General features: G+C 36.1%; 3 protein-coding genes across 3 annotated transcripts; all 3 read left to right on the top strand.

Annotated features, from left to right (window-relative positions):
* Positions 1 to 8,762: 8,762 nt before the first annotated feature.
* LOC130986621 (tryptophan N-monooxygenase CYP79A68-like) lies at positions 8,763 to 12,409 on the top strand. The gene is made up of 3 exons (XM_057910078.1): positions 8,763 to 9,020; positions 10,197 to 10,936; positions 11,542 to 12,409. Exons 1-3 carry the CDS (start codon positions 8,828 to 8,830, stop codon positions 12,181 to 12,183), a joined length of 1,575 nt encoding a protein of 524 aa, XP_057766061.1. The 5' UTR covers positions 8,763 to 8,827; the 3' UTR covers positions 12,184 to 12,409.
* A 2,910-nt stretch (positions 12,410 to 15,319) lies between these two features.
* On the top strand, positions 15,320 to 17,472 carry LOC130986620 (cyclin-dependent kinase G-2-like). Its single transcript, XM_057910077.1, has one exon. The coding sequence runs from the start codon at positions 16,255 to 16,257 to the stop codon at positions 17,332 to 17,334; it is 1,080 nt and encodes a 359-aa protein (XP_057766060.1). The 5' UTR covers positions 15,320 to 16,254; the 3' UTR covers positions 17,335 to 17,472.
* Positions 17,473 to 18,344: 872 nt separating this feature from the next.
* On the top strand, positions 18,345 to 19,249 carry LOC130986618 (glycine-rich RNA-binding, abscisic acid-inducible protein). Its single transcript, XM_057910076.1, has one exon. It carries the CDS (start codon positions 18,400 to 18,402, stop codon positions 18,919 to 18,921), a length of 522 nt encoding a protein of 173 aa, XP_057766059.1. The 5' UTR covers positions 18,345 to 18,399; the 3' UTR covers positions 18,922 to 19,249.
* Positions 19,250 to 23,921: the final 4,672 nt, after the last annotated feature.

Raw genomic sequence — 23,921 nt, 5'->3', positions numbered from 1 at the left:
GTTGGGTTCCGGTAGTATCCAAGCTTATAATAGATCCGTAGATCCAAATCTAGACCACACATTTATGATATGTGGCGCATCAAGATGGTGACACGTGGCAAGGCATTTCAAGGCAAAATCTAGAGAGGGGTAAAATTGGAATGTAATTTTCAAAATTAAAAAAGAAAAAAAATTAGATTTTCTCAAAATAGGTATATTTTAGATGCATAAAGTTTCATACGAGAATGCATGAACTTTCATATAAAAATGCATAAAGTTTCATATAAAAATGCATAAGATTTCACCCCACCCCACCCCAACCCCCCACACCCCTGAACCCCACCCCACCCACACCCTACCCCCCACCCCCCCAAAAAAATTTTTTTTTATTATTTTTTTATTTTTTTAAAAATTGATTTTCTGACCACTGACCCACCCCCTACTCCCCACCCACCCCCCACCAATTTCTTTTTCTCTCAAAAACTGATTTTCTGACCACTAACCCCCACCACCAACCCACCTCCCCAAAAAAAATTTTTTTTTGAAAAATTGATTTTTACATGCATAAAAAAATTACATGTTTTACATGCATATACTTTCGCACAGAAATGCATATACTTTCACACAAAAATGCATTACATTTTTTGAAAAAATATAATTTTTTTTGGGCTGGAGGGTGGGTGGGGGGTCAGCGGTCCGAAAATCAGTTTTTGATAAAAAAAAAAATGGGGTGGGGGGGGGTCAGTGGTCAGAAAATCAGTTTTAAAAAAAATAATTTTTTTGGGTGGGGGTGGGGCAGGGGTGGGGTGGCGAAAATACCAGATTTAATGAAATGCATTTTTTGTATAATTTAATGCATTTTTATGTAAAATCTTTATGCACTTTTGTTTGATTTTATATGCATGTGAAACATGACTATTTTGGGGGGTGGTATTGGGGAGGGTTGGGGGGTGGTGTCGGGTGGGGTGGTGAAAATACCAAAACTGTAAAAATTAAATGCATTTTTCTGTTCAAAGTCATGCATTTCATGTGAAAACTTTATGCATCTAAAATATATCTATTTTAAGAAAATCTAAAAAAAATATATATTTTTTTAATTATTAAATCCGAAAATTACATTCCAATTTTACCCCTCTCCAGATTTTGCCTTGAAATGCTTGGAAACTCTTTGCCAAGTGTCACCATCTTGATGCGCCACATGTCATAAATGTGTGGTCAAGATTTGGACCTACGGATCTATTATAAGCATTGGATACTACATGATCTCATTCCTATATATATATATATATATATATATATATATATATATAGGCGCGCTCCAATGAGCCCCCTATTTTTCGTGTAACATGAGTACAATGAATAAAACATATAATACTAATGAACAAAACGTATATCTAATGAACAAGATGTATATACTGATGAAAAATAAATTTTAAAAAATTCGTAATGAATAAGACATATATACTGATGAACAGGGCCGTATATACTGATGAACAACGCAGTATATACTGATGAATAACAAAATTTAAAATATTCTGCTCCCTCCAAGATTCGAACCCTGCGAAAAAAAATCACTCTCTAGATACAATATCAGCCATAGAATTGACAAAATAAACGCACCAGTTCGTGTCCTAGATCTCACTAAAATTAGGGGGTCTCATTGGAGCGGCCCCCTATATATATATATATATATATATATATATATATATATATATATATATATAGGAGGAGGCTAAAATAAAAACACCTCTTAAAATATAAAATATGAACTATTTTCAACCCTTAGATCATCAAGATCTACGGTTGATTCATCACCTTATTTGATAAATTCATGGTCCTGAGTTCGAATATCATAGGTAGCGATTTTTTTTTTCCGCAATTCAGACACTTATACAGAGAATACAGATAGTCGATGGGCCTACATGTCAATACACCCTTTTGCTCAGCACAATTTAGTTTATCGACTTAGAGCATCGTCATCAGCTGATTACCTGACTCATGCGGTTGAGTCAGTCGAACCGATGAGTCAGCCGATGCAAGGCCCTGTGATTCGAGGCCCTTCGGTGTAAATGTAGGGCGCGTGTAATACATGCACCAAACATAAAAATAAATTAAAAAACAAAAAAAATCCGACAACAATCATCAATGGCTAAATGCTGATTTTTTATTTTTATTTTTATTTTTCCTTTTTTTCCTTCTGTTCAAACCACATCTCTCACATGTACATTTTTTTACATCAATTTTCTTCATTTTTCAATCATTTTTCCTTCAATTTTCATTTCCTCCCTCAAAATGGCTTCACATTACGAATGACTGCACAACTTCAACAAAATTTGATCGAGTATGTTTGGGCACGTTTCGAACCTCTAGGATCATAATAGTTATTTATATGTTCATCTTAATTTATGTTTAGTTTTTTTAATTTATCTATTTTTCTTTTTTATGTTTAATGTAATTGCATGGTGGTGAACGTCGTATACCACCAAATAATTCCTGCAATAGCTAAGAATTAATATAGTTAGTAGCAAGCAGGGTCGAACCACAGAGAACGGGTAATTGCAATCAATTTCCTAAAGATCTAATTTTTGGTGTAGCCACCACGCCTTAAAGTGATAGAAAAATTAATTTACTAAGAAAATAAATAAATCAACGAAAATCACACTAGAAATAAATCAAAGAAAAGGTAACTCGGCTCGAATAAATCCATATTAATTTAATGACTCTGATCATCGACGCAATGATTAATTAATCTCTATCAACCAACCAGTTATAGGATACCGTGAAACGCAACGGACGTACCCCAATTCCTACTTACTGTATCGATAAACAGCTGGAGACGCCAGACCTGCTTATTTCCCTTATTAAAATATAACCTAGCTGGAGACGCCAGACCTAGATTTAATATTCTAATAGCATTAAGATGAAGGAATGAAGTTTAGATAAATTATCCTAGATACGCTAGTAATAATTCATCCACCAATTTATTCCTACTACGAACATGGTAGCTTTATCACTAATCAGCCCTATTCCAATAATTACGGATTGGGGGAACCAATTGACTGTAATCCAATTTAACCTAAGTTGATCAGGCTTAAATTAAATCAGAACTATCTTTAAACACAAGGAACAAATCGAAATCAACAAGAATCAATTATAAGCTCAATTAGGTCTCACAGATTATAAAATCAATACTTCATTATTCTCGCCGAATTAAAGGTTTAGCTACTCATAATTAAAACTAGAACAATCAAATAAATAAAAATAAACATAAAACAAAAATAATAAATTGCAATTGAATAACAAACCAAACACCACACTTGGAATTGGTGGAACACGTCTCTGCCAAAGTTTTGATCACCAAGAAATTAAATCCCAAAAGCAAAATAAAAATCTAAGCCTAAAGTCTAAACCTAAAAGAAACGTGTAGTGCCCTTCTCAAGAAATTAAAATAAACCTAAAACTATAACTCATGCATGCGACTGCCACCCCTTTTATAATTAAGGGAATTAATCCCTCTTCTCCCTAACTACGCAACCCTTTATTCGAAAGGTGGGCTGATCGGCCAACACACATAGGCCCAACAAAAATAATCAAAACAAGAGTATTAAATTTTAATTAAATCTAGAATAAATAACTCCAAACCGAATCTCTAATCTTCTTCCAAAATCATTCAACTTGATCCAAAATTCTTGACTTTCATCATCTCCCGACATCTGCCATCTTCATTCTCCATCCACGCAAATCCTGTGTAAAATGCCAACGAACTTGAGCAAAAATCAAATAAAAACACACGATAATAAACATAATTCTAGACAACTAATTCACACACATCACATAGTATTTCAACTAATATATTTTCTAAATTTAAATTAAAAATAACTAATTCATATGAATAAACATGATGAGCGAACCACTGTGAATGCTCTTAGTTAGGAACTTAGGATAAAGTCTTACTTTGAATCACGCTCTCAAATCACTCTTCAAAAACAAAATATAGACAAATAAATATCCATACCAGATTTGAGCAATTCACAGGATAGGTAAACAATTTAAAACGGGTCTATTATTTTTTTAAAAAATTCAACATTTCTTAAAAAATGTCTTAATTTACGTTTTCACGTTAAAAATCTTAAACTTTGATTTTTTTTATTTTTTATTTTTAACTTACATACTGTTTTCCAGAATCGGTCATTGAATGATGGCATTGCTGGATTCTTAAGTGGATTCTTAAGATTTAGATTTTTTGTAAATTTTATATTGAATAATGCAAATTCTAACTATGTGACTATTCTTTCCTTGGCGGATTCTGTAAGGTGCGGGTATAAATCAAACTTTTTTCAAAGTTAAAAGTTTTTGAAGTCATGAATATGTAAATATAGAATAATTTTGGAAATTAACGAAAGACATAAAGTATGATTAAGAGGGTGTTTGGCTGAGCTTATAAGCTCCTCAAAACAGCTTATAAGTTGTTTAGGAGTTTACAAGCTCCTCCAAAGTGTTTGGCAAAATAAGCTCCCAACCAGCTTATAAGCTCCAAGAGCTTATAAGCTCCCCAAAAAATAAGTTCATCTACCCCAACTTATTTTTTTATAATCTCATATGCGACAATCATTTTACAAATATTTTTCAGCTATAATTTATTATTTTCATTAATTATATATCATTCAAGTTCATTTTTTTCGATTTTCTCTCTCTAACAAAATATTCGCTCTCTAGCTTATAGCTCAATTATCCAAACACTTTAACAACTTATAAGTTCTTAAAAATTACATTTTATAAACTCTTGAAACATCTTATAAGCTCCAAGATTTATAAGCTCTTTAAAATAAGCTTAGCCAAACACCCTTTAAATCTAGTTTTCATTTCTATCGGACAACCTTAATTAGAGTGGTGCACAATATTCACATATATATTGTTAAAAACCTGCCAAATGCTATATTGGTCCATAGCCTGATATCCACATTACCAACAGCAAACACATGACAATTCTGTATGTGGTGCTTATTTACTTTGCTTTACAGCTTGTACACAAACAACAAACAAGTAATTAAAAAACGTGAAGAATGCCATATTGGTCCTTCTTTTTTGGAGTCCATATTACCAACAGAACTCGTCCTAATTACCAACAGCTCGTGCTAACTATTAAAAGAAATATTATTGTCTGAATTTTTTGAAGCTGGCATATTTTTTGTACATAAGTTTGCACATAAAAATACATAACATATACTCCCTCCCTCCCGTTAATCATGGCTCAAAACTTTTCGGCACGAGTATTTAGGAGAGTAAAATTAAGAAGTAAAGTGTATATCCCACAAACTTAATTTAGTGTTAATTTTAATTAAGAATTGTTGGCATTGTTCTCTCTCCCTCCCTAATCTCCTTCCACAGTCAGCTCCCTCCCCTAATCTCCTTCCACGGTCCGACCGGCGAAACAACGGCAAAAACCACCGCGCCACCGTCTCATTTCTCTCTTTACCGGATCCTGAAACCCGCCCCCCTCTTGCTCCGATTTATAGCAACAAAGCCGCCGCCAAAGCTCTATATCACCAAATCCACCGACACCACCCTTCGTCTCATCTCCCTCCTCTAATTCCCGTTGACGGCGACGCCACCCACCTAACCTCGCCTCCCTTCGCCCACAAACCCAACAACAGGAAACTCAACAGCAACACCTAAAAGAGAGAATGATTTCAGAGATTTGTTGCACCCTTTTCGTACACCGCCCTTGGCCGAGGCATCCGAGATCTGCAACAACCTCAGCGAGACCACAACGATGACAGAAGGTCCGAGCCCTCTCCGGGCAGGCACGCCCCGTGGAGGAGAGGGGGAGGCGCCGGGAATAAAAATAGTGGAAGAGAGGGGAAGGGGCTGAAGAGAGAGGGAGGTCGGCGTCGCGGTGGAGGGAGGTCGGCATCGCAGTTCACCTCTGCACCGCTGCCAAAGCTCCTCGTCAGAGATCTGTGCAGTGATTTTTTTTTTTTTTTTTAGAATTAAAATTTGCGGCTGTAAGGCGCGAAGCTCGCGAACCGTCTTGTCTGTTGCTAGATCGAGTGTAGAGAGAGCGTCGAAGAAAAGAGTGTAGAGAGACACAGGCGGTGAAAAAATCGATGAAATAAGAGAGAGAGAGGAGCGAACTGAGCAGTGATTTTTTTTTTAGAATTAAAATTTGATAGAATTAGAGTTTTATACGGTAATTAATTAAGCAATTAATCTATCCCTAATTATTGCCCAAAAAGGAAACGAGCCAAGTTACATGGGACGGCTCAAAAAGGAATACGAGCCATGAATAATGGGACGGAGGGAGTACTATATGTTATGCATTTTTTGGTTAATCCATATAGCTCGTTTTTTATATATATAGAAAAAGAGCACTATGGTAATAAAACTAACAATATTTTCATACAATAATAAAAAAAAAATCAATAACTACAAATAGCCTTGCTACAGTGTTCTAAATGTTTCAAAGGCGAGCGGGGTAAAGAAGAAAAAAGAAAATGGAGCCCACCCTAAAATGTGTGTGGCTCTGCCTAAATAACACAATTCTAAAGCTGAAAAAATTTAATGTCGGAGATAAGATCCTAGTCCAAGATAACATCCAAGTCCTAAATCTAACTTTCAAGTCATGAAACTAGAACACATCCAAACCATATCCACAAACTCAAATTAATAACTCTATTATAATTTTAAAATAATTATAATTAAAAATCATATAATTTTTTTTAAAAAAATAATATCTACTTATTTTTTTTACCAACAAACGAAAACAAAATGGAAACAAAGAGATATTCAACACTAGAGATGAATTAGAGCGAACAAAAATTAATTTTAACACTTTAAACAGTTATAACTTATTCATTTCAAATTTATATTTTGTTATAATTTTTATATTGAATTAAAGATCTTCTCGTACGTAATCTTTAATTTAACATTCATATTGAATATTTTTTCATAAATCAAAGTTAACGATTTTTTAAAAAGAATTAAAATAGAAAAAAGAAAAAATAAGAGAGAAAATTTGGAGGGAAAAGTGAGAGGAGAGAGAAAATTTGAATAAAAAAAACTACTCCTCCTAAAAATATTCCTAGGATGAAGTGACACATATTTTAATAAAAGTGGTTAAATATGTTATGAGTGGAAAAAAATGCTCTAACCATAAAGGTGTGTTAGAGCATCCGCATCACCCTACTCGATCTCCCCTACTCAAATAAGGGCAAGATCGAGTAGGCCGATGCAGCCAACCTCTACTCGAGTATTACTCGAAGAATCAAGTAGAACTCGTTTGTGTTTATGGGATGGCGCGTGTATGCACACATTGGGTTAAAAAAAAATCAATTCTTAAATTCAATGACTTTTGAGCCGATTGTTGTGTTTACTATTATAATTCAATTCTTGTGTTTACTATTATAATTTATTTTAATGTTACATACGTTTTTAGGGAGGCACTTTTTTGGTGCAAAATGAGGCACATTTTCTCAAGCTGTGGAGTGAAAATCTATTAAAAATAATACAACAATTAATATAATTTTAATGTAATTTTGATTTTAAGTAATTGTATTATTTAAATTTGGACAATTAAATTTAAATGAAAAGTATAAAAATCAAAACTAAAAAAATTAAATAGGCTATCAAGTAATCCCAATGCGACCTCCTTACTCAATGTGGTCACCTCCTATCAAGTAAGTTATCAAGTAGGCTATCAAGTAGGCACCAATGCGGATGCTCTTAATAATGATAATTAATTGTATTGTGAATGAGGAGAGGGTCTCACCATGTGATAAAATAGATAATAAGTTAATATATGGAGAGTAATGTCCATGAATAAAATATGACTATTTGTTATGGATACCCCAAAAAGGAAAATTGAGACTATTTTCACAGAAGGGATGGAGTATTATATATAGATACATGTTTGAAATACTATCAATTGCTAATGTTTATAAAGATTTCTTATTTAAAGTATTTTCTTTCTTTGAAAAAATATATATAAAAAAACTCAGTTGATAGGTCAAATTTACATTTAAACAGATATTTCAATAATATATTTCGTAAATTTATTGGTGTTTATATCTATAAATATGTTGTTATATACAAGTTTGAATCATGCGTTTTGTGCTCAAAATGCAATTTAATAATGAGTTTGAATCAAAATCTTGATCTGTTTCCCACATAAGACTTCTGAAAATATACCCTAAATAATAATTAACACAATTATCAAGTGTGCGTGTGTTGGCCAAACGGTAAAGGGTTAATGACTAAGGCAAGATCAAAGGTCTTGGGTTCGAGTCCCCTGTGGTGCGGCCTTTGAATTTATTTATTTAATACTGTTAATTTATAAAAAAAACACAATTCTAGAGTCAAAATAAATTAATGTTGGGACCGTCTCATGTACGTCCGTCCACATGGAGCGGACGGATCCGACCCTGCCCAGACCCCGATCTCACTCGCACCTTTTTTTTTCATCCAATTTTTTTTTTATCTTCAATCGACCCACACAAATAAAGTGTATGCAAATAATATTTTGCTAATGATATTTTTTGTAAACTCAAATTTTATGATATTTTATATAAAAATAAATGATACTTTTAATACATGCATATGATACTTTTAAATTACAATTAATGATACTTTTGAGATGAGCTTAGGAGGATCTTAAAAAATAAAAATAAAAATAAAAATAAAATAAAATACTGACCGAACTGAATTGAATTGCGCCGGATGACACAGTTTGCACCACACAGCCAGATATATATACGAGAATTTATGATTATTGTTTAGGTGAATACCTCTATAAAAGCCGAAATATAAACCCGTGAAGCTGACAACATTCAAACACGAGAAATTAACAACCATGAAAATGGAAACAAGCTTTCCATCGTTGCTTGCAATATTATCTTTAGTTTCCCTAATCTTCTTGAAACTCATATATTCCACCATGAAAAGATCGACGGCGCCACCGCTGCCACCGGGGCCGGCTGCCTACCCGGTGGTGGGCAGCCTGCCGGAAATGCTGTTGAAGAAGCCCGCATTCCGATGGATACACAATGTCATGTTATAACCGGGTACACGATCGAGATATTACAAAATAAATATTTTGAGAAATTACGACTCAAAATAATTGAAAATATTACAAAGTAAATAATTTGAGAAATTACAACTCAAATAATTTGATACAACTGAAATACACTGTATAAATAAATTATACGTATAAACAAAGTCGAGTCAAGATGAGTCTCTTCCCGCAAGAAGATTATCGCCCCGGTAGTGCTCTTCGGTTTGGCGTATCTTCCCCAAAGGTAAAACGACTACGTCTCGTCGGATGTAGCACCACAATCCGGCGAGCTCCGGCGAACTAAATAGGATCAAGAACTGAGCACAAGTGTTGTGCAGAGAGTGAGTGTGAAGGAATGGCAGAATGCAGTATTTGTTGGTGTCTGTCGTTAGTTTCTGCATGCTCTCCACAAGTCTATTTATAGACATGTGGTAAGTATGAATTCAATACATTGAATTCCACTCCGACGGCTGGAAGGTTGAAGATGTGGCCGGTGGCAGCAGCCATTGAAGAAACTCAGTTGCAAAATTGAAGACGCCATGCAGAAGTCGAAGCTGGCGTGCTTCTGCTGCTGCTGTGACTTGTTCTGCTGCTGTGACTGTTGCTGTGGGCTTGGGAATTAATTCAGTTGGGCCAAGAAAATAATTCTGTTGGGCCAAAAATTAAAAGCCCAATGGAGTTGGTCCAAAAAAAAGTTTGGGCCCCAAACACCACCCCAAAGCACCAAGATCCAAGATCCAAGTCCTTGGCCGCGGCCCGTACCCGACCCGACCCGACCCGCCCGTCCGGCGGCGACGTCGTCGTCCGTCCGTCCGTCCGATCGATCGTCGGCGGCGGCGCGCGTGTGTGTGTGCGCGCGAGGCTAGTACTTAGATCAAGCCCACTAGCAAGCCCACAAGTCAATTTATTAACTCCATGTGCTTTGCTATTCTTATACATGAAAAACATCTCTATGTTTTCCAATGTGGGATAGCATTTATTTTCCCTCTTCAACATCCAAACTTTGACATACAATATCTCACTCATCGGAAATCGGTTTTGAGACTTCAAGTATATCACGTTGATCTACTCGAGATGTAGATTAACATCCAATCATTATTTTAATTAAATAATAAATATTTAATTAAATAATAATTTCCAGATATGGCATTAAAACCATATTTCCAACATGTCATGCAAAAACTCAACACGGAGATCGTCTGCATCCGCCTCGGCAGCGTCCACGTCATCGCAGTCAGTTCTCCAGAGCTTTCTAGAGAGTTCTTGAAGAAGCACGACGCGATCCTCGCCTCCCGGCCTGACTCCGTCTCAGCCCGCCTCACCAGCGATGGATACTTGACGCCGGCCTTATCCCCCGCCGGCGACCAGTGGAAGAAAATGAGGAGGGTTATGGTGTCGGAGGTGCTGACGATGGGTGTGTTTCGACGGCTCCACTCGAAGAGATGTGAAGAAGCCGATCACCTGGTGCGGTATGTGTACAACCACCGCAATGGGGTGGTGAACGTGAGAGATGCAGCGCGGCATTACTGCACCAATTTGATCAAGAAAATGGTGTTTGGTGAGAGGTTTTTCGGGCCGGGAATGGAGGACGGGGGCCCGGGAAATGAAGATAGAGAACACGTGGATGGATTGTTCACCATTATTTCGTGTCTCTATGGATTCGCCCTAGCTGATTTTGTACCGTGGTTGGAGGTTTTCGATTTGGATGGACATAAGAGGATTGTAAGGAATGCGATTAAGAAGGTGAGAAAATACCAAGATCCAGCAATCAATAAGAGAATGGAGATGTGGCAGCTAGGGCTCAAGACTCAACAAGATGATATTCTTGATCGTCTCATTAACCTCAAGAACGAATCAGACGAAACTAAGCCCCTCTTATCAGTTCCAGAGATTAAAGCACAAATTCTTGTAAGTATTTAGTTTAACCTCATTTTGAAGACGTAGTCTATGATTTTTGTAGTTAATAATATATGGGGTTTTGGCAAATCTTCAACTATTTCAAAATCGTAAAGTGCGACGTATACCTTTTCAATTTTGCAATTTCGCCCCTTCATTATTTTCGATCGTCAAATTATTGAGTTAGAGCTTATGTGATTAGTTCGCCGCGTAATATTCATGTTATGACATTGTTTACAATAAAATTGCTAAATATTGAAAATTAGAATACGGATACTAGATACAATCTCTTTATAATTTAGGGAATTTTCAATTGAAATTGTACGAAATAGCATAGTTTAGGCCTCACAAAAACAATGTCGTCTTTACTAATCCACGTAAGCTCCAGCTCATCATTCCGACGATCATAAAAACAACTGGGGAGAAAATAATTGCATAAATGGAAACAATGGCGATTTAATTCGCCATACTTCAACAAAATTTATTTTATTTTTCAATATTTCATTTAATAATATCAGTAATAGTTTTTTAGTCTTTTTTTTTTTAATATTTAAAATTAGAATCTCATAATAAAATAAAAGTGTAATTTTAAGTGTAAAATGGTGTTGATTTCACAGGAAATAATGATTGCGGCAGTTGATAATCCGTCAAATGCAGTTGAGTGGGCTTTGGCAGAGATGATCAATCAACCAAATATTCTTGTAAAGGTGTGTGAAGAATTGGACCGAGTTGTAGGTAAGAATAGGCTCGTCGAGGAATCAGATATGCCTAACCTAAATTATGTGAAGGCTTGTGTTAAAGAGTCATTTAGGCTACATCCAGTAGCACCTTTTAATCTCCCTCATGTTTCGAGCGAGAATGTTGTGGTAGGTGGCTACTTCATCCCAAAAGGGAGCCATGTGTTGCTTAGTCGCCCCGACCTAGGGCGAAATTCTAGGATTTGGGATGAGCCTCTTCGATTCAAGCCCGAGCGTCACATCGTCAATGAATCCTCAGATGTGGTTCTTGTGGATAATGAATTGCGCATGTTGTCATTCAGTACAGGGAGACGAGGATGTCCTGGCATTGTGCTTGGCTCTACCATAAGCATTATGCTTTTGGCTAGACTTATTCAAGGTTTTAGCTGGAGGCCACCCATTGATACGAATAACATTGATTTGGTTGAGTCGGGGCATGACCTGACATTGGCTAAGCCTCTTATTGCTCATGCAACACCTCGCTTGGACTCACAAATTTATATACAACTCATGTCAAATTAATATATGTATATTTGTTCAACTATAAGATATACTGAATTATATAGTCATTATGTAAATGTTCGATCAGTATCAACAAATGTACTTCCTAAATATAGTACACTATCATCCGTCGTACTAGTTCGTGTCTGGAACAATTTGATGCTTATTCTTTGCGAATTTTTAGCAGCTTTTAGAACAGTTATCTTTATGCGATTCTTATGAATCGCAATTACATATAGACTATCTACCTTCTTTGTTCAAAGCCTATTTGAGTTATAACTCGTGCTAGGGTTCGATTATTTAAAGCGAAGAAGAGGATCGTTTGCAGCTGCCCCTTTTATTGTTATTCTCTGAGTTTTGCAGAACATTTTCATGCATGTTTTCAAATCATACTATTGTGTTTCAGTTTTTCATATTCGAACAAACTGATGATCACTATTTAAACTAGCGACAGAACTGCAACTAAATAATGTAATTGTAGCACGAAAACAGCAAGCAAAGTATCGTATCCACATGGGCTATTATAGCGAATCACTCTAAGTAATCCTAAGTAAACTCTAGTAATATTCAGGCAAAGCAAAAGATTAAAGGTTTTAAATAAAATTAAACTCAAATAATAGCAAATAAAATTCAGGTAAAAGAATCAAATGATAAAACGATTGATCCTAGGGAAGTGAATTCATTAACCAAATTCATATAATCAATCTATTAATCCTATTTACCAGTTTAATCCAGTTATGATGAGAAATCACACATTTAATCAAATACTCCCGTCAGAGCAGCAAAGATCGTACCGTCAGGTCTCAAGATAATCTACTATCTCTCAATAGCTCCTAAGAATAGCTCTCTATGATCCATCTATCTCCGTCATGTCTCAAGGTTAAAACCATATCATATATTCCTGAATCCGCTAAACACTTATCTCCGTCAAGTCTCAAACCCAATAACTATACATGCAAACTATTGATAAGATAATTCACAAAAATTCAAGCACCAAGAATTATGAATCATAAACTGGAAGGCAAATAGATATTAACAAATTAATCACATGAATCTAATTAACTATTTACAAACCCTAGAATCAGATTAAAAACTTAGCCAGACATAGTAAAAAAAATATAAACATAATTAAAAAGACAGCAATTGAAATAACTGAATTATATAAAACTGAAAGAATGATCTTGAATCTTCAATTCTTGCAGAAATCTAATCCGTATGGGAGTTTGTGTATTTTGTGTGTGCAGCTGATTTCAGCGAGAGAGAGAGAGATATTAGGGATGAGGATTGGGGGGGAGATTGGCGTGAGTTTGAAGAAGGAAATATGGGTTGGGCTTAACTTAAGCTTAGGCCATTTATTTAATTATGTTGGGCTCGTAGATTCGGATTTTATTTATTTTGATCTGGGCCTGCTTTAATAAGTTGGGCTGCATTTATTTTATTAAAGAAAGGCTTTTAATGAAATTATTAAACTGGGCTGCGTTTTTTTTTTTTTTTGAAAATGGCCCTTGATTATTTATTTTAATTGGATCTCTACACATTTAATTAATTTAATTAAATGGTATAGTTTTTTAAATTATTAATTTATATTTAAGTTTGATTAATTATTTTAATGATGATTGCACAATAATATTATTATTATGTGTATATATATTAAGTGTAATTATTTATTATATGAGTTAAGTATGAAATGAATTTGCATATGTATTTTTGCAAATAAAAGTACTTATGATTTAAATTGGTTTTCATTAAAGAGAACATGCACTCATATAGCCATATTGAGCAATAAAACTCAATTTTTGGCCACTCATGAAAAACACAAATTGTAGCAATTTTTTACAATTTCGATCCAAAATACCCTTGCCCGCGTGCCCATTCTCTCACTCACTGCCCCGCTGGGCAACCGGTGGCATTAGTGCCAAGTGTACCTAATGAATGACAAATGTCACTGGCCGCCCCTCTATTCACGCCTGCACCCTTTCTCTTGGCACAATTGGTACTAATTATGTCAAGTGTACTTAATGAATGACACAATTGGCACTAATAGTGTCATTTGTACCAACTGCTAGCGGTCGCGCCCTTTCTCTTGGCACAATTGGCATTAATTGTGCCAAGTGTACCTAATGAATAACATTATTAACACTAATAGTGTCATTTGTACCATCATAACCCGGGAGCCCAACTCGACCCGAAGCCCAACCTGCGTGCGTAACCTTAACCCAGTTCGCCTAATTAAGAGCAAAATAGTCCTAAAACGTAAAAAAAAATGGCCAAAATTTATGTATTTTAGATGAGTGGCCAAATATTAAGTTTCATTGCTCAATATGCCTATCTCACAAGTTGACTCTTCATTAAATCCAATTATCAAAGAAAGTTGAGCAAGGATATTGTTGGTGTCCATAGCTCAAGATTTTAGTTTCAATTTTTATAATTAAATCTTGGAAACTCGGTGTGATGAATATTGAATCAGGAATGTTTAGCACACTCACTAAGACATAAGATTAGCTTCATGAGACCTATTAATAATAGAATTTCTTGTAGGCTTTGTGGACCAAAGGGATTAGCGATGTTTTCCCAAGACAGGTTCTTATGTGTATGATTTTCATGCTTTGCTTATCCAAGTGGGCTTACTTTCCAAATGTATGATTGAGTTATTAAGCTCTAAATGTTTTAATCAAATGCAAACTGTTATCCAATAAAATATTTTGTGCACTCTGCTATGTTTAAGGTTCGCAACAATGAATCGATCGAGGTTCTCTCTTAACCTAACACGTTATTTGAGAATTATGTACACTTATTAACTGACTCGGTGGGTTGATCTCCATCGGGCACTAATTATGTATGAGGCGTTATAAGAGTGCTCGATGGGATGTGTTCCGGAGCATTGTGTCCCAAATAGGAGCTTGCCTGAGTTACGCCCTCAAATCAAGAATGAAGGAGTAATGGATCCGACAGTGGCTAAAGGCTCGGGATCATAGCGAGTAATATAAAGAGAGTGTGACATTGACGCCAAATGAAATGATTTTGCATGTTTAGAGTTAAAAGCACTTTTATTTAAAACCTTCTAAGTTATGTTTCAATTAAATGTGGTATTATATAAAAAGAAAAACCAAAGAAAACCCTTGAAAGCACAAGAAAACAGACTAAGGGCCGAGCCTCATTAAAACCTATTTAGGAAAAACCCGGGAGGGAAAAATCCCTAAATAGGGAAAATAGTACCTGTCTACAAAAACCAAAAAACAAAGATCGGGAGCACGGAAGGAACCGTCTCAGAAGCTCCGATCGAACCATTTGCCCCTAGACAGTCCGGGCCCTCGCCGATCAAAAAACCATAAAACAAGCCCAACCAAAGAAAGAACCCAAAGGGAAAGCCACAAAGCTCCCGATGCCAACAACAAAGGATCGAAGATCCAAAGTGTTGTGGAGCAGCCAACGGGACCCAACCCTAGAGGTCTAACCCCGAGCACACCCGCGAGCTGTTAAAAATGAAAAATTATGGGGAAAATGGAATTCATGCAAAGTTTTTGTGATATTTGGTGTAATAAAAAAATGCAACTTTTTCAATCATCGGAGTGGAACGTGTGTGGCGTGTGCCGGCGAGCCATATCAGCGCCACGTCAACTCCGATTAGAGGGGGGAAAAATCGTGGAAAAAATGAACGACTAATTCAATCTGTGATTAAAAAAATGGAATTTTTTTAAAATTATGGGAAAAATGGAATTCGGGCAAAGTTGGTGATATTTGGTGCAATTAACCCTTAAAAACAAATGTTAAGCAAATCTTTTATATTAGTGCAGATAATTAAGCATAAGCAAGTTAATTACCTGATCATATATATATATAACATGCTAACTTTTTTTTTCTAGGGTAAGAGTTGTAGTAACATTATAACATGTAAATTTATCTTTTCCCATTGAGATTAGGAGTGAGGCGGAATTAGATTTCCTACCATATATACTTCAAGCCTGAAATTTTCCTAAACTACAATCTCTTAATTTGTTCAACATGGCTGATACTTGGTAAGCAAGCAACGCCTGATTTCCCCTCTGTCTCCCTCTCATCGATCAAGCAAATTAAGTTTGTGTGGCCGCAACAATGGCGACGCAAATTTGCAAGAACAATAACAATGGGTTTGGCCATCTCTCGAAACCCAATAAAGGTAACTATCTATCTGTTTTCCGTGGAAGAAAGACTGCGTGCAGATCGAAACCAGCGAAAGGGATTGTGATAAAGAAACCGGCCGAAATCATATCTTTGGCAAAGGAAAGAAAGAGAAAATTATCGGAGTTGCAATGTAGTTGTTTGAAGAAGAGAAGTAGAGATGTGACTATTCCTGATTGCGGAAGCGTTGATGAGTACGTGAGTTTGGGTAAGATCAGCGGAGGGTCGTACGGCCTCGTCTACAAAGTCCAACACAAGAAGACTGGAGAAATCATGGCCATGAAGGAGGAGTTTGAGGGATTATCGCCCACCACAATCACCGAAATCGACATCCTCAAATCCCTCGGCGGCGCCCATCCCTCCGTCGTCGGATTCAAGGAAGTGGCGGTGGACGAGTACGACGGCGTCTACGTCGTCATGGAGCACATGGAGACTGATCTGCGAGCTCTCATCAAGGGCGGCGGTCTAGCCATCAGCCAGGTGAAGATGTTGATGAAGCAGTTGCTGCAAGGAGTCGAGTTCCTGCACGAAAACGGTGTGATGCATAGGGATCTCAAGCCTGCAAATCTCCTCGTAAACAGAGGGGGAGAGTTGAAGTTGAAGATATGCGATTTCGGGCTGTCCGTTAGGTTTAGGAAGGAGTTGGTGTCATCGTATTCGCCTCGCGTGGGGACGCTCTGGTACAGGGCTCCGGAGCTGCTTCTCGGAGAGGAGAGGTATTCGTGTGCGGTGGATATGTGGGCGGTCGGATGCATTATGGCCGAGTTGCTGTTCAACAAAGTGTTGTTCAGAGGGGAATCTGAGGAGGATCAGTTGCATCAGATATATTGTCTTCTTGGCCTTCCAAGTAGTGCCGAGAATGTTTCCACTTTGCTGATTTCATCTGCAAATTTGGAGCTTTCCGAGCCTGGATTTGATCTGCTCAAGGGCTTGTTAACTTATGATCCAACTAAGAGGCTCACACCACAAGCTGCTCTCAACCATGTTTGGTTTCAAGACTTGATCAGCTCTTAGCTTGCTACTCAATATATATATGAGTGTTTAATTTGTTGAGTGATAGTGAGAGATACCAACTTTTATTGAGTTGGTGTTAATTAGTGGTGCTGTAGAGCACTGTTGTTGCTTCAAGCTACAGGGGTCCTCCCAAATCCCACAAATTTATATGTATATATAGTTGTTCGTTGCCAATTCAACAATCACTCTTCTTCAATACTCTTTTTTGGTGCTTGTATATGATTTAATCACTTATGCCCTATTGTTGGTTGATGCATGATTTTCTTTTCATGTATATTACTAAGTTTCCTGTGCACTGTATGATGCCATGTTGATAAGGATACTTTGATTGTTTATAGCCTGTCAACTTAATATAACAATCTGTTTAATAATAAATCATGCATGTGTTTGCTTCAAGTAACATGTTAATTTAGTAAGCATAGATTTTGTTTTTTCTAGGGTAAGAGTAGCTGTAACATTAATATTATATTTGAGATAAGTTAAAAGGGGATTTAGATTTTCCTATCAGACTTCAAACTCCAACGTCAAATTTTCCTAAAATATAATTTTTTATTTTTTTGGTTTCTTGAATTAATCCCTAGGATTATTTGTAGTCGTGGATATACATGTTCATTTATATTTGCAAACTCGAGTTCGATCGAAAATATATTTAATGGAGTAAGACATATACCAATATTTCATTTGGAACTTAAGACACTTGACTACCTAGGAATGAAACTTGAAGTTCAAAGATGACGAAATAGATTCACAATATTTTATTTGCAATTGGTAGATTTGGTGACTATCTCATTAGTTACGAATCCATCTTTTGTTGCAAGCATGTGAACTGTTGAGATATTGAGTGGGGGCAAAAGTGAAATCCAAGAAATCTCTGTCCCTCATTCCACTCTGGTATTTTTCTTGTAGTTTTTTGTTAGTTTGTTAGCTTCCATGTTACTGAATAATCTAGCTAACGGTATGCATGAAATATTTTATTACTATTTCAGCTACTGCCATTGGTGGAAATAGTGGTATAAATTGATGCCAACTGTAGTGGAAATATCATGCAGAGATCACTAAGGCACAATGGCTAAAATTCTGTGGTTGGCTCTGTTTTTTGCTATGGTGATAGTTAGACTGAGAGCCGAAGAAGGAGGAGGCGCCGCCACCGCTCCGCCCTCGTCGGAAAGTTCTGATCCTCCACAAACAACGAACGATGTAAAAACTGAAGGGAAGAGTAGCAAGACTTACAACAACGTAGCGGTGAACAACAAGAGGAAGAATAATGGAGGTGGGAGCGGAGGTGGAGGTGGAGGCGGAGTTGGATGGGGTTGGGGCGGTGGTGGAGGTGGTGGCAATCGCGGTGGAGGGTGGGGATGGGGGGGTGGAGGAGGCGGCGGTGTTTTTTGGCGGTGGGGCTGCAACGGGCGGCATCACCGTTCCGGCAAGATGAAAGTCTTCCCAAAGGGAGACTATGCAATAGGAGAGTTTGCACAATGCATGGTGAAGGGAAGGTGTAGGGGAATGAGGTTGGATTGTCCATTGCATTGTGGAGGGCCTTGTGTTTATGATTGTAGGAATATGTGCAAGGCTCATTGCAAAAAATAATCCATGCATTTTCATTTCTAGCTTGCAAGATTCTTGTTTTATTGTCAAGGAATTTATCTTAGGAAAGATGTTTGTTTGTTTGTTATAGTAATGTTTTTGCATGCAGTGTGCCATCATTATTAGTAGAAGCATGTCTTTTGTGAAAAGGGTGATTGTGGAACCTATCTATTGTGATCAATTTGTTAAGACAGTTAAAGATGGGCTGTACCAACTTTTGTTTTTGATTTGTAATGTTATTTGTAGAAGGGTGGAAGCATAAAGTCTTTACATCTTTTTGCAACTTTTATTAAGATATATATATGTGTCCTAATCAACATTGATTCATAAAGATGTGCTGATTCGTATAGTACAAGTAATGATATATTACACTTTCTTCTCTAATGCTCCCTCCATCTCACTTTGATAGTTTCTTTTGAATATCAAATATCCCAAGATATAATTTACTTTTTAAATTTAAATTGCAGTAAATTAATCTTTGTTTACTAAAATAATCTTGTTTGATATTTGTCAAGATAATATTTGAAACAATAAATAAAAATAAAATTGAACAATTGCATATAAATTATATTTTTCATACAAATTAAGTGTATTTTTTTTTAATATGCATGAAAAAATCGATGTGGGTTATCAAAAAGGGATGGAAGGAGTATATTGTCAGCCATTACTTGGCACTTGGCATGATTACCTATTCAAGCACAATTTTAAAATGGAAGGCCTTGCCTAGCTGTAATTCATACATACAATATTTTTATATTTGAATTGATAGATCTAACATGTTATTTAAAATTATTAAAAACTTTTTCTAAGAGTAAATTACTTAAGAAACTTAATTTTACTATAATATGCAGAATTGAGACATTACACGAGCTATTCAATTTGTGTGATGATGAGGCACTCTCCCGTGCAACTGGTTTCTGAATGACACTACTTTAACAAACAAATGACACTTGAAGATCTTTAAGTGTCATTTGTATGTTGAAATATATAGTGTCATTCGAAAATATTCAAGTGTCATTAATCGAATGAAGTAGTGTCATTTTGAAAACCAGTTGCACGGTGCAACCGATTACGCATGAACATTTGTGTGTGATATATACGATAGATAAAGAGAATTAGGATAAGTAGCCTATTTGAAATAGAAAAAAGCCACCCTTATAAAAATAAGGAAGTAGCTTGTGGCCATTTTTTTTTATTTTTTTTATGTTAAATGATCAATTTAACCTTAATGATATTTATTAAAATAAATAAATAAATAAGTACAAAATAAAAAGAGTAAAATTTTGGAATAGCCAAAATGGATCATAAAACACAAATTATGGCCACTCATTGAAAAAATATAAAATTTGGCCATTTTTATAGCTTTGGGACGTTTTTGCCCTTAATTGGGCGGACTGGGTAGGGTCAGGAGCGCGGGTCGCGTGCCGGGTAGGATCAGGCACGCGGGTCGGGTTAGGCACTTATGGCACTATTAGTGCCATAAGTGCCAACGATTTTTTTTTTTACTCCCCCTGCCCTGTCTACCCCACCAGACCCCCGACCCCACCCACCCCCAAGCCAAAAAAAAAAAAAAAATTACCCCCCCTAGATAAAAATAAATCAAATTTTACTTTTGTTATTTTATTTTATGGCACTAATAGTGCCATAAGTGCCAACGAAAATCCAAAATAAAATAAAGTAAAATGGTCTTTTTAGCACTTATGGCACTATTAGTGCCATAAGTGCCAAACATGCAGAACAAATATAGAAACAACAGCATCATCTAAACCCTAAATGGAACATTTAAACCCTAAATGGATAATCTAAACCCTAAATGGAATATCTAAACCCTAGGGGAAGTGTTTAAAAAGTTCCTTTTGGCTTGGGTTGGGTGGGGTCGGGGGTCTGGGGGGGTAGACAGGGCATGGGGAGTAAAAAAAAATTTCGTTGGCACTTATGGCACTAATAGTGCCATAAGTGCTTAACCCGACCCGCGTGCCTGATCTTACCCGGCACGCGACCCGCGCTCCTGACCCTACTCAGTCCGCCCAATTAGGGGTATATTAGGCATATTGCCTAATTAATGGCCATAATTTGTGTTTTTTCAATTAGAGGCCAAATATTGTGTTTGCATGTTCAATGTGGTCATTTGACACCATTGTTTCAAATAAAAAACTATCTGTCCTACCTTTTTTGATTTTTCGGTCACACTGCGCACACACACAGAGACAGAGCACGGCCTTTTCTCCCACTCTCTCCCCAATCTAATTATTTATAATTGAAATTATACACATGATTAGGTGTAGCCAGCCGCACACTCTTTAATTATTTGTTTATTTATGATTGAAATTATGTATTCTAACTAGATGTAATAAATCCTAATTATCAATACAAAAATAATATTTAATAATTAATTACGGACGGTCGCACACAAATTCTTGATTATAGATAGACTAATAGACACTTTGACTCGAGATTGTGTTTCTTAACTACCTATGGCATCATAGCATGCAATTGGATGTGAAGTGTGCTTAAAGATTCATTTAGTTGTGGAGTATTAATTACTCCCTCCGTCCCACTAAAGTTGGCTACATTCGTTTCGGCACGGGAATTAAGGAGTTGTAGATTAGTATTTTAAGTGTGTGGTTAATAAAGTATAAAAGTAATAAAGTAAGAAATAGAAGGTGATAAAGTGAGAGAGAAGGTAATAAAGTGATAAAGTAGGAGAGATGATGTGATAAAGTATGAGAGAGAAGGTAATAAAGTGATAAAGTAGGAGAAAGAAGGTAATAAAGTGATAAAGTAGGAGATAGAATGTGATAAATATTTCCATTTTAGGAAAGTGGCCAACTTTAATGGGACGCCAAAAATGGAAATGTAGCCAACTTTAGTGGGACGGAGGGAGTAATAGTAAAGCCTAGATAATAAAAGTTACGGAAATAGATAGAATAATAAATTAATACGAGAATGCAAATGGTCGGAGAAATTATATGATGGCGAGCAAGTGTGATTGGGTGTGAAATTATGTTGTTGGATTAGCCTCTCATGTGCACAAGGCATACTTCTATTATGAGCAATGATGAATGGAGCAAGTAGGGAGATCCATATGCAAAATCCAAATCATAATGTTTTATTTTTTCTCAATCTTTTTTGCCCATGATGGCTAGCTAAGATAAAGGTTTACATATTAAGCTGCATGCCAAAAACAATTGCAAGGTTTTTCGGAATAAAATGAAAAGGAAAGGTCTCATGCAAAAAAAAAAAATAATAATAATAATTGGATCTCCTTTTTAGGAATCGATATTTTGCAAAACTGATATAGTAAATAAATAAATCAAGATTTAAAGTAAAAAATAGGAACCTTCTTTACGTAGTAGATGTAAATGGAGGGTTCTATTCATGCTTAATTTATTTATAATATTTTAACAAATTCGCGTTATGATAAAATGGTGTAGTATATATAACATTGATGTTAAAGAATTACGAAACTTACAAATATCCCTAAATAAAATTATAATTTCTTCACGAATGATGTGGTTTTTGTGTACGTGTGTTGGCCTAGCGGTAAAAGGTTAATACCCAAGACCTGAGTTCCTGAGTTCGAGTCCTCCGTTGCGTGGTATTTGAATTTTCTTTATTTACTTATATAATTTATCAAATATATATATATATATATATATATATATATGAGTGGACTAAAATAAAAACACCTTTTAGAATATAAAATAGAAACTATCTTCAGTCATTTAATCATCAAGATCTACGGTTGATTCATCACTTTGTTTGATGAATTCATAGTTTCGAGTTCGAATTTCATAGGTAGCAAAAAATGGTTCCGAGTCCGAATCCCATAGGTAGCAAAAAAAATATTTTTCACAATTCATACAGTTGCACATCGAATTCATACGTGTTTTACATAGAATTCATACATTTTAACTAGTTTGTATTTTATATGTTAAGAAGTGTTTACACCCCTCCCCTATATATATCCTTTTGTTTTTCTAGAGGACTACAATATACTATATCTTTTTATTCTCTATCCTAACAATTTTATAATTTGAACATTTTATCAAACAAAGATTATATGATATTGTTATATTTCAATTAGCTGTAATGTTGTCATAAGCAAATAAGTAGTACTTCCTTCGCTTCATACTTATTGTCCTACTTATAATTTTGGGTTGTCCTATTATATTGTTCCATTTCATTATTGGAAACCACCCAAGTAAATTAACCCTAAACCCTACCCGTCCCATTTCACTTTATCTTTCTCTCTTTCGCCCCTTCTTTCACTCTACATCACCTCCCTTGTAAAACCCTAATTTGGCAAAGATATTAGGGTTCGTCGCAACACCCTCTCGCCCTATTTCTCATATATCTCTCCAAAGATCATGCATCCCCCTATCTATGTGAAATCATAATTGTAAACCACCCTTTAGTGTGAAAAAAACTTGAGCCAAAATCCGAGTATGCCTTTAACGGCATTGAAACGCAAGCATGTGCTTCGTCATATGAGGGAATACAACCCTCATCTCCGCTTTGGTAAAATTGGAGCAATACTCTGAAACCCTAGAGCCATTTGCGTGATTCTATTTTAGCGATGTCATGGCTGCAGACGATTTCAAAGCACAAGCCTATGCTTCAACTTTGGTGAAATCGAAGGAATTCTTTGAAACCCTAGAGCCCTTTGTAAATCCAAGTCTGAGCGGTGGGGTGGCCACATGCATCGTTGAAGCCCAACACTTTTCCATGTCTACGACGAGCCAATGTCCCAATTTTTGGAGTTTGAATTTCCATTCTTTTCTCCGGACGTCCTTTGGGGCTACTGGTTCTGGAGACAACAATGGGTTGAAGATTGAAGCGGTTGTGGAGATGATGTTGTAGATAAACGTCCCTAAGTATTTTTGGCCGGTGTGACCTGTCCCTTATTTGCCCATTATAAATCGATTATGTTGCTATGCTATGTGGTTAAGGCAAGAGCACTGTGTGGTTGATAGGATTTGAGTATCTAAGATGATATGAAC

This window comes from Salvia miltiorrhiza, chromosome 5 (genome assembly GCF_028751815.1).
Source record: "Salvia miltiorrhiza cultivar Shanhuang (shh) chromosome 5, IMPLAD_Smil_shh, whole genome shotgun sequence".
NCBI classification, from domain to species: Eukaryota; Viridiplantae; Streptophyta; class Magnoliopsida; order Lamiales; family Lamiaceae; genus Salvia; species Salvia miltiorrhiza.
The sequence above is the reverse complement of the archived record's forward strand: the minus strand, read 5'-3'. Positions and strand labels throughout refer to the sequence as shown.